General features: G+C 39.6%; 2 protein-coding genes across 2 annotated transcripts; both read right to left on the reverse strand.

The window, feature by feature from the left end:
- Positions 1-1,461: 1,461 nt before the first annotated feature.
- kera (keratocan) lies at positions 1,462-5,382 on the reverse strand. The gene is made up of 3 exons (XM_079552034.1): positions 5,028-5,382; positions 1,806-2,680; positions 1,462-1,695 (listed from the first exon to the last, which is right to left on the reverse strand). The coding sequence occupies exons 2-3, from the start codon at positions 2,665-2,667 to the stop codon at positions 1,529-1,531; spliced, it is 1,029 nt and encodes a 342-aa protein (XP_079408160.1). The 5' UTR covers positions 2,668-2,680; positions 5,028-5,382; the 3' UTR covers positions 1,462-1,528.
- Positions 5,383-7,031: 1,649 nt separating this feature from the next.
- Positions 7,032-9,563, reverse strand: lum (lumican). The gene is made up of 3 exons (XM_079551621.1): positions 9,520-9,563; positions 8,151-9,041; positions 7,032-8,066 (listed from the first exon to the last, which is right to left on the reverse strand). Exons 2-3 carry the CDS (start codon positions 9,022-9,024, stop codon positions 7,912-7,914), a joined length of 1,029 nt encoding a protein of 342 aa, XP_079407747.1. The 5' UTR covers positions 9,025-9,041; positions 9,520-9,563; the 3' UTR covers positions 7,032-7,911.
- Positions 9,564-14,643: the final 5,080 nt, after the last annotated feature.

A 14,643-nucleotide genomic window follows, 5' to 3' on the forward strand; every position in this document is an offset into this window, starting at 1 on the left:
AAAGTCTTTCTAGAAGACTCAAAATGTCAAAATGTGACATCCAAATCCAAGCCTAATCTTGGTAGGTAAAGTCCAAATATCCACTTTAACACACCTGTAACCTCCGAGTGAAATAACGCTCATGCATCACCCACCAATCAGCCAAACTGGTGAGCTGAAAAGTCATAATAGCTGTATTTTTAGGAGGCCATCTGAGCCATCTTGTTTTCTTAATCACCATTAAAGCAGAATGAAAATAGCAGTGAGAAGGCTTACCTCTGTCTCCTGCTTTCCCGAATGGTCCCTTCAGCCGTGATGGAGATGCTGAGGGCGCCGGGACTTAGCCAATGGTGAAAGGTCGCGCAGGGTGCCTGCAGGGGGGAGGGCGTGTGTGAGCCGAGGTGTGGGACAACGTCAAGGTGTGAATATGGAGGTCTATGGCCGACCTGAGTGCCCTGCCTCTTATGTGTGACGGTAGGCACTGAGAACGACTGGACCAGAGCACATCGCTTTTGGTCACTGGGTGCCCCCACCCTAAAGCCCACAGTGATGTACAAACCAATACAACACACAGGCACTTGAGACACAGGAAAGGACTAAATGCCCCCCTGCGTGATTAAACCCGTATCCTTTTCAAGTGAGCTATTATTTGTGTAAGAGAGCAACTGAATCAGACTAAAATATTTGTCCGCCTTTTCCTGAGGTGAAACTCTGGCATGTGTTACTTTCATGTATAGGGGGATCTACAGGGGCTCCTGCACAATGGGACCACTGTGAGAGCTGCTGTTAGCATGGTACTGACAGGAAGTCCCAGTTGGTTGAACTTGACTTCTCATTGCCCCATCCCGTGGTAAATGGATGTCTTTACTGATCTGGGCTCAGTTGTAAGTGAGACCCAAGACTCTTGATGCAATCTCAAACACGTTTTATTTTATTTTTATGAATAACAACAGGCCATAAGCCAGGACTGGGGTCCGCCTCCCGCTAGCTGCCTCTCACTCCCATGGTAACTCTAGAGGTTTGATGAGCGCAGAAAATACTCTGCACCTGCAATAAACTGGGTCAGCTTTGCTTTCTGTCTCACAAGCTATAGATTTACATTTCAGCCTATGATTTTACTACCGTGTTCAGGTAATGTTGTTTATCAAAGAGACACATTGTTTCATGTCTTAACACATTTATTTTATACATTCGAGATGTGTTACTGGATTTGGCTTTTGTACAAAATGTTTACATAGGAAATAGTTAAATATACAGTATATTTTTACAAAAAAAGTATTTTGTTATTACTTTAATATAGAGAAACGTACAGGTCTTCTTGCAGGTCTAAAGCTATTTTCCTTACAGAAACAAAACATCAGAATTGAAAGAAAAATGACAAGTATCAAAGTCTTTAGTACTGCTTTAACTCCGCATGCATTAGCAGTATATTCTCTTTTTAATAAGAAAGCCACCTCCCCATAACAGCCTACATAAGGCACAAAAGTAGTTTAGTGACTGTAGTTTGAATTCAAAGACAATCCTTTTTTTTTGCAACATATGTTCTTTTTTAGATGATGATTGACGTGAGGAGACGGAAGCATGAGAGGATATCACTGGGAATGGGAGGTTTGATTTCATTGCCGTCGAGTCTGAGATAGCGCAGATGAGGACCACTTTCATTGGGGTCCTCTGAGGAATTTGCAGAATCTGGACACACACCAGAGCCACTCACAGCTGAAACAGACACAAATATATATGAGTGAACTGTACACTGCTCATAACTTTCTTCTAAATATTATCAATGCAAATCAGATCCACATAAACGAGACATATTTCAGGCTTACTTGAGATCTTGTTGTGGTCCAAGTACAGGTGTTCTAGCCCAGAGGGGATCAGGGGCACCTCGGTCAGCTGGTTGTGTGACAGCTGAAGGTCCAAAATGCTTGAGACATTGAAGACATCGTTTGGAACTCCACTGCTGGCGAGTTTGTTGTAGTTGAGCCTGATGAAGGACATTTTTGGCAGGCCTTTGAAATAACCTTCTGGGATCTTCTCGATGTTGTTGCCATCGAGAAAGAGTTGTGTTGTTGTGGGTGGTAGTCCAATTGGCATAGCGGTCAGCTGATTCTTGGCCAAGTTGATCTGCACCAGGCTATTCAGACCCTTCAGGCTGACCTCTGTGACTGCATCGTCCATTAGCTTATTGCTCTGGAGATCCAGGAGGTTGAGTTTGTTCAGGCCAGAGAAGATGCCTGCAGGAATCTTGGAAATACGATTGCGAGACAGACGGAGGTGTTCCAGACTGGATGGTAATGGAGAAGGTACTGAAGACAGGACGTTGTCATCCATGTACAGATGTGCGAGACGGACCATTGTACTGAAGACACCCTGCTCCACTCCAGTACTCGTGATTTTGTTTCTGTTGAGGTTCAGCCAACGCAGCTGTGTGGCATTACGCAGGGCCTCGGCAGATAGTACTTCAATGTTATTATTCTGAAGGTAAAGGTACCATGTGTGTGGAGGGATAGTGGGAATAGCTGTTAGGCCTTTACTGTCACAGTAGACAGCTCGAGGGAAGTCCTGAGGGCAGCGACACTCTTTGGGACAGGCTTGAAGCTGGGCCAGTATCTCCTCATAGGACATGTCCTGGCTGAAGACTGATCCAATCAGGATCAGGTTGAGGATGATGCACAGGCGAACCTTCATTTTGCTCTTCCACCTGAGAGATTCAAGCAAACAAGACGAGAGAAGGCAATACAAAGTTAGTGACCTAGAAATAAACAGGTCAAAGAATCAAGTTACTAATTCCTGATCTTAAGTAGGACAAAGATAATCAGCTGACTGTGAACTTAAAGGAATTAGGCCATGCTGTCTGACATGTGAGTGTTCAGGGAGGTCAATGGCTGAACTAGCTTCTTTTGAATTGAAATTACCAAATAATGCCTGCGTGATTATTTTACATTAAAATAGAAAGGTCCAGAACCAGTTCTTTCATTAAGTATCAGTGATACTATTATCCACTACCACCATTTTTTTTTGTGAAAACACAAAATAGGCAAAAAAGATTTACGTTTCGATACCTCCCCCCCTATTTAAAACAAAATAAATATATTTTAAGGTATGTATATATTGTTTTTTGTTCCCACCGCCTGAAGGTGCACACTGGTGTATGAATGAGAGAATGAATGGGTGAGTGGATCCTTGCTGTTAAGTGATTTGAGTGCCTAATGTAGGTGTAAAAGCGCTATTTAAGTTGAGACCATTTACCATTACCAAGTGCATAAATAAACTCAAAAATAGCAAAGGCCATCATTGTAAAAAAGTCTCTGTGCAGTGGGCAGTTTCTTTTAACAAAGATGTTTAAATATCCCAATTATATATAAAGAAATATATAAAAGTACATTTTCTGAAAATATGAATGATTTTTTTTTTGCCCAGCCCTGTATCAGTTAAATACATTTCTTTTTCCTGCAACAGTTGAATCTCAAATCTTCTACACAGCACCCAATAAACACTTGCAGTCACAGCTTGACAACAAACATTGAATAACAGCAGGAAATAAAAGTGCTCTAACAGCACAGTGAGCATGAGTTAATCCAATGCATGTCCCAAAATTAGAGCTCTACACAATGAAGTGTTTCATTCAAATTGTCTGTTGGCATAAATAAATACATTTAGATGACAAGTTTCCACTTTCCTCATCTTGAAACTGGTTTAAATTGTCGGAAAGCCCGGTGGTTAGCTCTATGACCTCCCCTCTGAAACATTATCACCTAACATTCATAGGTTATAAAGCTCTACACCCTGCCTTGCCATCATTGACATACCTTATTCTTGGTGAATCAGTTGGATGAGATGTTCATGTGTAGTCCCACAGGCTCTACACCTGTGTCCACATGTATTTATACGCCCAGTCATGCTGAGGCGTCCCGTCACTACTGATGACAGTAAAGCTGCGCTCAGCCAATACGGTTTTGACAAGATCAAGGGTTAATGCCCCTTGGCAGTGTACAGTGTATTAATCCATTACCGCAGTCGTAACAACGAGCTGTATCAATCCAAGCCACGCACGTCAGCATACACATGTTGTAGACTTCCTGCCATGGGCTACTCTTAATCTCTCTTGCAAATCCCTTGAGGTCCCGCTGACCTTTGAGCTGCTCTGCCGTGGTTGTTTATTGTTAAATGAAAATGTGTTTCAATAGTACAAAATGTAGCACAGCAAATGTTCAAATTTCACATGCAGCTGTTGCATGCATGTGACAAAATGTATGTAAATGGCAAAAAATAATGTCATAGCGGCAGGTATCCCATTATCAAACAGTGTTTTGAAGTAAATGCATGCAGAATGCTGTGACTTAAACCTTTATTGGATGATCCTTCATGTGATTTAATAGAGCCCGTGTTTTGAGAAAACTGGCAAGAGGTGAAGTGTGGTGTAGAAGTCAAGTATCAGGAGCTTTTATTAGGTACCCAGAGACTGTGCTCATTACCAACGATGACGGAAGTCTGTTATGTGCGGCAAGATAATCCCAGCCAAGTTGTGTGAGGATAGAGAAACCACTTATCCCGATTAGCCAGAGAAGCCCATTACAGCTCTGCCCATGTTTGCTCTGATCAGTGCATGTGATCTCTTTTGTGGTCTCAACAATCTTCATCAATTATCTTTTTTCTTTTCATCAATTATCTTTTCTACAACACATTTTCTACTATCTGACTTGCTGCCAGTTTCCAGAATGCACTTGAATGACATTGTACTAACTTTTTGTTATCCTGTTAATTCTGTCAATTGCTTTGCTGCAGCAATCCACATCATGGTTGTTGAAACCAAAATTAAAATACAGTATCTTCAAGAATCCTTCTTTTTTGTTATCATGAAGCAAGGAAAAACATTGTATTGTTCCATATTTTGACACATTTACTGAAATATGTTTTTTCAGTTTTATATTCTTTGCTAATAGTCAATTATGAAACATTTGAGAACTGTTCCACAATGTCTTTAGAAAACACACTTCGGAACTGATCTAGTTACAGGTTTAAAGAATAAAATATATATTTGTACTTACTGCCTCAGTGGTGCCCAGCTGACAGGTGAGCTTTACTGTCTGTTCTCCTTTACTTTCTCTTCTTGTGGCAGTGTGCGATGACAATGCCAGATGTGGCTCTCTTGTCCTGGTCCAAAAGGATGCTGCCTCGATTGTTTTGGGTGGGAGGACAGATTTGGGATGTCGCGTGTTTTATCCTCTGCCAGCCCAGCACTATTGTTTGCTTTTTTGTATGGTCCCCTTTGCAAGAGAAAGTCACCAGCAGTGGGAAAAAAGGAGTTTTTACCAACCCTTGTTAACCATTTGTTCTTGAGCGGGAGATGGCTCAGGGGGATGGGTCCTCAGATTTTACGGCCTGTAGACCTGAAGGCTGTCAGGTGTGGTGGAAAAATTCTTTCGAGACCTATCACCTGGCACTAAATTAGGAGTGAAAACATATATTCAGTGTATATATCATTAGTCAGTGTAGAGACTGCTGACAACTGTTTGTGAGAGACTAACCAAACCACTCCATTTGCAAGTTTTACAAATGTCAGTGAGTAGCATTAGGCAAATTATAACTAATGCCACTTGTAATCATCACAATCTCCATCCCAATATAATAGTCTTTGCAAAACCTCAAGGTTGTTTTTGAGGACAGCCATTACTGCAATGTGAAAGGGACATCCAGTAGAATACAAAGAGAAAGTAAAGGTTTTATAGCACTTTACACACACGACATACCACATAAAACCTGACCTTGTAGTTAGCACCCACAGCTAAACGTCTCAGTAGATTATGAATATTTCCAGAGAAGAAAAACCACAATTGTTTCTGTATGTACAACAGTATAATTAAAGTATATTCGGTGTCCTAACCGCACACGGGAACTGACAAATGTATCTGTTTAGTGGATTGGTTTTCATTGCAAGAAATGTTTAAAACTGAGTCTCCCTCAAACAATACATAAAGTAATACACTGAAGTATCATGATGTTGAACATGTACTATTTCACTATCACAAGATCCTAGCCATAACCCATTTTTAGAGATCTATAGGCTTTATGAAGGGCTTTATTGCTCAGGCATGGGCAGCAAGAGCCCCAATCTGGATTCACATAAAGGAGACTCAGGAGGAAGAAGAGGAAATTGTCTGGGATTTGGAGCTGGTACAAATACAGAACAAAAACATGTGAACTGTATACTTAGCCGTTTGAAACAAGTTTTTAAAGAAATGAGAGAGGTCACTGCTAATGTCTACTTCCCAACCGGTTTCAATCTTATTTTAAGACATTTAATGTTCGATGGCACTGTAATACCTTTCACTTTCAGTCACAGAACTGGATCAAGTCTCTTATTCCAGGTGGCTGTGATTAACAGAACCGCTCAATGTGGAAGCTCTCACGCTGATTTCAAGTCAATTAGACCCTTCTTCTATTCACTCATTAAGAGTGTTTATGTTATTGTCTATGTCCAACCTACTGGGAGCATGAGCCCAAGTGTGGAATAATGAGGTTATAGTTGCAACTGTGAGTCGGGAGTCATGGCATAATTTGTAATAAAGTATATATACTATATAATAAAAAATAAACTCATGTCCAGACCTTTTTAAGTGGAGCACATTGCTATGCTCAGGTGACACCAAGATCAGCCCACGTTTTTAAATGCCCTGAACCAGATTTATTATTATTTCTTTGATAGTAGTGGAGTAAAATGTGTTTTGTTGTTAAGTATACTTTAACAGCAGACATTTGTGGGAAAAAGACCTTTGTGTGCTGCAGATCTACAGTAGTTATTAAGTCTTTTATCGATGGTGAACTAGTTGCTGTTGAGATTATTGTGAGAGTATTGCATTCAGAAAGTATACGCACTATGAGCACTGATCATGATTATTATGATGCTTTAATCGTGTCTTTTAATTAATTCATTGCCTTAATTACGTTGGTTAATTCATAAGAATTCATTGATAAAATGAACTCATGTTATTTCATGATGTGCAAGAATTCATTATGAAATCAATTAATTATAAAGACAAGACAGACAAGGATCATTATCAAGGCTTTATTAACTTATTCATTAATAAGTTATTCATTCATTTATTTATGGTATGTCCAACTAATGAACTGGTTACTATCTGTTTTATCCTCGGGTAGTATGTGCAGATATTCATTTCTTTATTACACAAAATGCTGTTTCTTGTCTGTAGCCGTTTTATTGAAAGAACAATAAAGCTGGAAAAAAAAATCTGTAAATTGCTAACAACTACTTTGTGTTATACACTGACAACAATATACAACATTCAAGCAGAGAACAGTGTAGCACAGATGTGCAAAGTCATTTTTGTAAGCATGCAGGCAGCTGTATATACAAGATAGCAATCACAACTTAAAGCTGGCATATAACGTACTCCCAAAAGTTTAAACATTCCTCAGAATTCAGATCTTTGGAGATAACATGCCAAATAGACTAGCTATTGTAGAGTCAACAGAACAAATATTTAGTCTCAATAAATCCTTCTACAAATGCGAGGCTAAACTAGGATACAATCTTTTTGCTGTTCCTTTGCACAGCAATGGATGGACATACAGTTTATACATGCTACACATGTAATAGTACATGACAACAAACTAAGAAACAATAAAGCTACTCCATCGTCTTTAAACCAATGATGCAATATCTAGAACATGGAATGCTGTAAGTTTGTGTTTAACATAATCATTTTCTAATATACAAAAAAACAATGCATTGTTCATGGGCTTTAGCTGTCTCAAACTTTATTTGGTTTGTCTTTAGCTGAAAATGGCGCGATGTAAAAGCTAAAAGATATCTTGTTATCTTAAGATGGACTTGTGCCTTGGATCCTGGCTGGCCTTGGCTATTGTGCAGAGTAAAAGGTGCTCTCTTGTGCCAGAATCTTTACGGTGCCATTACTCAAACTGGATTTCAGACGCCTGGCGCAGACAGTTGGAGGACTCTGGAGGCATGTGGCTGTGTGTAATGTTGTTGGCGTCCAGGCGCAGATGCTTCAAACGGGAATAGTTGAGGGGGGAAACAAACTTGCAAAGATTGCTCAGGTCGAATTCTGTGAAAGATTATGAGATAAAGACAAAACATTAGGTTAATGATGAGTATTGGTGGTTGTGACATGATAGAAAAAGCCACTCACTGTTGATCTCATTGGCCTGGAGGTACAGCTGCTCCAGGCTCTCGTTGATCTCAGGGATGGACTGCAGCTTGTTGAAGGACAGGTCCAGCTCCACCAGTGAGGTCACGTTGAAGGCTCCGGCGGGAATGCCTGAATCTTGGAGCTTGTTGTGGGACAAGCGCAGGTACTGCAGAGACGGCAGCTTGTTGAGGTATCCTCCTCCAATACTGTCGATCTCATTGTTGTCAGCATAGAGGATTTCCAGTGAACTGGGGACTCCAGCAGGAAGTTTCCTCAGCTTGTTGTGGCTGACATCAATTGACAGCAGTTTCTTCAGCCCTTTAAATGCCCCTGCGATGCCTTCGGTAGTTAGCTCATTGTGCTGAATGCTGACAGATGTCAAATTCTCCTTGTCTGTCAAAAGTCCGGATGGGAATTTAGTTAACTTGTTGTGCATCATCTTTAACTCATCCAGAGACTTGGAGGGAGGGATGACGGGCTCTGTGATTTTATTATAGCTAAAGAACAACTTCTCCAATGCTGCAAGCTTGTCAATGGTGCCCTTCTCTATTTTAGCATTGGTTATGTTGTTGTTGTCCAGTACTAGCCAACGTAGAGTGTCAGTGACGTTATCAAATACTCCAGCCTTGATTTCCTCAATTCCATTGTTCTGAAGGTACAAATATTGGATTCCAGTTGGCACTATAGGAATAAACTTAAGGTTGCGGCTGTCGCAGTACATGGCACTGCGGAAGTTCATTGGACAATCACACTCCGGGTTACAGTCGGGGCTGGGGGGCGCGACTTGTTCAGCAGGCTGGTAGTCATAGTCATAATATTGGCAGAGAGCCATGCTCACCAATATGGCCAATAGAAGAACACGAAGATGCAACATGGCTTTAGTAGCTAAATCTGGGCAAAAGAAGAGAAACGTTACAAAGTTTGCTAGTACCTAAACAGTACCTAATGTCATCTAATGACATCTAATGTTGAGTGTTCCAGTAACCTAAACTGCATTGGTTCTCAGCAACAAGCCCCTTCGATTGTCCTGCATGCATGACCACTGTGTCCTGAATGTGCACCTTAAATACCTTAAAACATGTGACATAAAATCAAAGCCATATTTACTGCAATCAAGAAAATGTAAAGTAAGTTTGCTTTGAGATCTGTTTTTGTAGCTATTCAAGCCCAGAGTTAGGGACATACAATTAAGCACTGAACTGAGCTATATGCAGATAAAAAACAAAACAATACAATAAAACATATCGTTTTATATGTACATGATCACAGCCTTGTGCAGGCTTGCAAACCATGCATGGAGCATGAAGAAAAGAAACAAGTCATTCATAAGACTGTCTTATTAAGCAATTAAGTCCATTGGTAATCCTACCTGTAAGTTTGTCTCTTCGTGTTCACAGTGTGGAAGGCCAGTAGAAAAGAAAACTGGAGTTCAAAAGCTGAAAATCTCCTGAGAAAAACAAGGGAGAGGAGAAAGGGGTGGAGAGAGACGGCTGATGGAGACACAAGGAAAAAAGGCAGTCCTGAATGACATCTTTATTCATTTAACATTCCCTCATTTCTGTCAACAACAAATAAATTAACTCTCCATGATTTTTTCCACAACTTTATAAAATGTTAGCAATTAAAATCCATTGTATATGTGGAAAAAGAAAGAAGGAAATGTACTGGCTCTGATTGAACTCAGACCACATCTCTGTCAATAAAGGAAAATATGTTGAGGATTGGATTTGGAAAATGTGAGAAACGGCGGCCACAGACTTCTTATGTAACAATTGACCTTAATGCCTTTTTTTAATACCTTTTTTGGTGAAAATTGAAACACTAAATTCATCCCTTCAGTCTTTACCATATTATAATGTCTATTACTGTATGATATTTTGGACACCAGATCACAGCAGGGACACATACAACTATTAACTGATGAAAGAGAGACTAACAATAGCAAATGACATCACGTAATGGTGGCTTTACTTACCGTCCAGATGCACCATAGTGTTGCATCCACATGTTCAGACAGCCGTACTTCACACTGTCAGAGCCTGCTGTGACTGACACCTGGAGATATTTGGTCACAGTAAAATCAGTTAAATCTGTTTGGTCTCTCCTCACATAGCTGTCTTACCAGGAAAAGTGTTTGTTTCTAACTTAAATACGTCAAAAAGGACAACATGATCTATGAATCCAAAAGCATGCCGGTCAGGTTGGCCCCACAGTGGACGAACACATGAACACAATTTCATTGTACAATTGAACAATGACAAATAAAGCACTTACTAACGCTTACTCATAATGATAAATAAACTCCTATCACTTATCACTTAATTAACAGATCGTAATGCTTCAATGGGCCAGGCTCTCCCAGGGTGGGGAGGAGGAGGAGGTGAACAAAACTAAAGCCCAAGCTTCAGCTGGCCCTCTAAGCTTTTATCTGTCTGCAACTATGGGATTTTACTTGGATATTATTTTCTACTCAATGATGTTCTTTACTTATATTTATGCAAGCTCTTGTTTAATTATGCCACACACAAAAAAAGCATCCACCATCACATTGAGTGGAGCTGTATATGTGAGAGGATGGATGGGAAATCTCAGCTGGGAATGAGGTTTTTTTCCAGACAGACTGGAATGGCAAAATACATTTTTCCCCCATTGTGCTTCATATTTTTCTGATGATGTGTGGTCTAAAAACTCTTTCCATTACATAAAATGGGAGGTTATGTCCCTAGAAGTAAGTTTAGTTCTTTTTGGAAAGTGAAGGATGTGAAAGTGAAGTTTGCTTAACACCATGGGCTCGGCATCATGAGTTTACTTGAGCTTTGCTATTAACTTACATGTGTATCTGTTTTTGAATGAAACCTCTCTTGATAACCCTGCCAAGAACGGGCAAGCTTTGGGTGTTGTGATTATTGCAAAGAGGAATAGTGAGAATATTGTCATAAAGTAAAGGCTGTACATACAAGGATATTTTGGTATAGTCAAATACAATTATCTTGAGAAAGGCAGCAGCGACATTTTGGATTTTATAAGGAACCAGTAATTTTCTATTTATTGAGAGCTGTGGCTTCCTGTCTCTGTGACAGAACCCAGAGAGTGACAAACTAAAAATGTGTTGTGTTCAAAGCAAAGCTAAAATGCTCAACTCAAATGAGTCTAGTTTTGGTGAATGAGTGTTTGGAACAATGGTGGTTATAGATCAGGTGCTTAACAAATGCATTAGCCCACCAGTCAAAACCAGAACACACAAATCTTTCAAAAACTTGTGTAAATGTCAAAATGGTGTTATTTATTTGGCAAATAACAAACAGTTCACAACTAAATAGTCACAAAAACATTATATGATATGCAAGTATAATTAGACATATTCATCAAGACAGTAATGGCCTTCACTATATTCCATTCTTTTTTCTGTAAATAAGTCACGAATCTTCTAAATATTAGAACTTGATTTACTCAGCATTTACAAAAATCTGGTACAGTTGAAATTTCCGTGTCTTATAAACTCAAAAAACTCTTTTATTTCATATTTGTGCCACTAATAATGTCAACAGTTTCTTATGAAATCAGCTGCAACACGATTTAACGTTACAGATGCTAATTTCAAGTAGTATTGCAATTTTGCAAATCAGGTCCTTTTTAGTTAACAATTGCAGACACATAGATCAGTCTTTCACAGGAGTTTCCTTACAGAGCAATAAGTCACTGTTGGTGTTGGTCTAATACATTTGTTATGCACGTTCAAAGCCTTAATGTATTTATATTGTGTTTATTGTTGATTGTTGAGGTCATAATAATATTCATAACTTACATGTATAGAGCTGTTTAAGGCTGTCTTACAAAGTTTCTCAAAGCGCCACACTGTAGTCATTATTCTTCACACTACACTCAGTGGTGGCAGTGTAATATATATTAACACTGTAGATTTACTAACTGTATAGTATTGACAGGAGTTAAAAATCAGTTTATTATTGGAAAATAACTGTTCAGGTTGACCTTTAACTCTATATATATGTAAAAAAGAAAGAAAGAAATTGTAATATGTAGGCTGCTCAGTAATTTGCCTGATGAAGGTCTCGGGACTGAACGTTGATTTGATCCTATTGAACTTTTCTTTCTTTTTTTCTTTTTGCAAGGTTGGCCATAAATAATAGATGTGTGAATTTTTTCTCCTTTGAAATGTAGGCTACCACCAGTTAAATGCACCCCTAAAGTGTGTACCCAGGTTGGGATACACTGACCGAGACTGTAATGGGATGCGACCGAATGACACAGGCTATTGTGCAGAATTTTTGCCTTATATTTTGCCAAAGTGAACAAATATGCCATTTCTTCCTCAAGGTGTCATGTTCAACATTCAATATACTGTGCGAACCACCACAGCAAATGCTCTTACGGCCGCCTACGGGATCCAAGTGTATTAACAAAGGATGCTATTTTGGGACGCTCTGGCCCAGACAGACATAGGCTTCTGATTGAATCTCAGACAGCACCTTCTGTTGTGCCTGTGGTGAGCACATCCTTACCTTGTCTCATGTGTTCCCATGTGCTCCAGATAAGAACATACCACACCGCACCTCATTGTTTTTCCAGTCATAATATCTGAGGATTGTGACCGTTTGCTGCAGTACTTCTGGTCATGGGAAAGAGCTGGACAGTTTTCTCGTGAGTCTTTAGATTTTGTAAGCAGCAGCATTGATATGGATTTGAGAGCTCATCTTATATCATTTAGCAGTGAAGTGGAAAGGAAACAGTGAAGCAGCTCATCACATGCAATCCAATGTTACAATCAATGCAAATCTGATCATGTTTCATCAGAAAGAGAGGGGTGTGGCAAATAAGAGTGAGTGATTTTTGCACAGTCCCCACGCTCTCAGATGTTGTGGAATCTGCTGAGCGTGTGGAGAGTCTACAGTACACTACCCACAATCGCCACACGGGGGCGATAGATAACTGAGCTCCGCTGGTTTGAAGCAGCAGTGCAGTGGCTGGCACAAAAGCATTACAAACCCAGGCGTAAGGCAAATTTTCATTTCTTCTAAATATTTACTGGACTGGCCGGCCAGACTTACATGCCTTTCCTACTCTTTATAAAGATGTGTACTGCTGCTGAAAAAAAAAAAAACAGAAAGCAGGAGTGGCCAGGCTAAACATTTACCATCATCTATACTGTTATTGAAGATTGAGTCTCGTTCCTCCCACATACAAATTCCTCACATTTACTAACTTATTGAAACTTGCTGTTACAATAATGATCACTTACTCGTTCTGCCAAAGGTCAGTTATCCCGTACGCAAGAATCTGTAGACCTAGAATCTAAAACCTCATCCTGGAAATATACTTGTTACAGACTTTGTTCACTCTAGTTCATCTAGTTCAGCATGTGACTCAAATGCACATTCTTTCTGCAGCTTGGTGTTCTGCTGAACACTCTATACACTCCCTATATTTGTATAGCGTCTTTCACATGACACGAGTCACCCAAAGCGCTTCACACATGTATCTGCATCCTGGACCAGCAAATATATGCCTGACTCTACGTCATATTCCAAAAGCTGGTGATGGCAAGGGAAATTCATCCACTGGCAGTTTGCAGCACGGCATTCAAAACAAAAAAATTCGATAAAACAGATGTCCAAATAAAGCATTCTTTAATCATATAGCCTAATGTACATATTCACCCTCAGTGTCACTATAGTGTTTTACTTTTTTACTGTAAAGAGTCTAAAATTCCTGATCCTTTCTGTCTGCAATGATAAATTGAGCTCCCTAAGCACAGAACCAGAAGAATCTGAATGTATAGGAGCTGTCAGACGTGTTTTTAAAGGTCTGCTCAGAGCAATGATGAGAAACAGGAGGTCAGATGAAAGTCACACCGAGATTGACGACTCTCAGGTGATTGTGAGCCTCAAATTCCAGACTTTTGCCATATGTATTCTTTGTGTAGCCCTTGACTCTACGTACCTGTTCCTGTTGGTTCACTGTATTTTAAATATATTATTTAATACATACATCAATAAACTGCCATTTTTTTACATTTATTTTATTTTTTATTTTTTTACGGACACCTTAGTGGGAGCTCCTGCCCCAGAAAAAGAGGAACACTGTTGTAGAAGATATATTAGTTTGAGCTGCGGTAAGTGCTTGTGCCTATAAGAAATGGGAGATTTGTTTTATACACAGAATTTATATACAGCGTCTATACAACATTCACTCCAACAGGGGTGCTATGAACATACCAATCTACATAGGTCCCATCTGCACTGGAATAAGAAGAACAAGAGAAAAAACAAGCTGACATGAACAGATTTAACACAAGAGCAAGTGGAAGTAAAAAGAGCATGCAAATAAGTCTTTGGGCATGGCTTCATAAACATATATGGTTTATCAATGAATTTATGGAACAACATACTGCTCATCATAACAGTGAAGGTAAACAGCTGAAGTACAAGAAAAAAAAGTTATGGCTTAAATCTGCAGGTGAAAAAAAAAACACAAC

This window comes from Gobius niger, assembly GCF_951799975.1.
Source record: "Gobius niger genome assembly, chromosome: 2".
Lineage (NCBI taxonomy): Eukaryota > Metazoa > Chordata > Actinopteri > Gobiiformes > Gobiidae > Gobius > Gobius niger.

What these genes read in the sequence shown, in the direction of transcription:
- kera (XM_079552034.1), bottom strand. Translation starts at nt 2,667, where the DNA reads ATGAAGGTTCGCCTGTGCATCATCCTCAACCTGATCCTGATTGGATCA. An exon ending in GGACCACAACAAGATCTCAA is followed by an intron (nt 1,696 to 1,805) that starts GTAAGCCTGAAA and finishes TGTCTGTTTCAG; the next exon opens with CTGTGAGTGGCTCTGGTGTG.
- lum (XM_079551621.1), bottom strand. Translation starts at nt 9,024, where the DNA reads ATGTTGCATCTTCGTGTTCTTCTATTGGCCATATTGGTGAGCATGGCT. An exon ending in CCAGGCCAATGAGATCAACA is followed by an intron (nt 8,067 to 8,150) that starts GTGAGTGGCTTT and finishes AATCTTTCACAG; the next exon opens with AATTCGACCTGAGCAATCTT.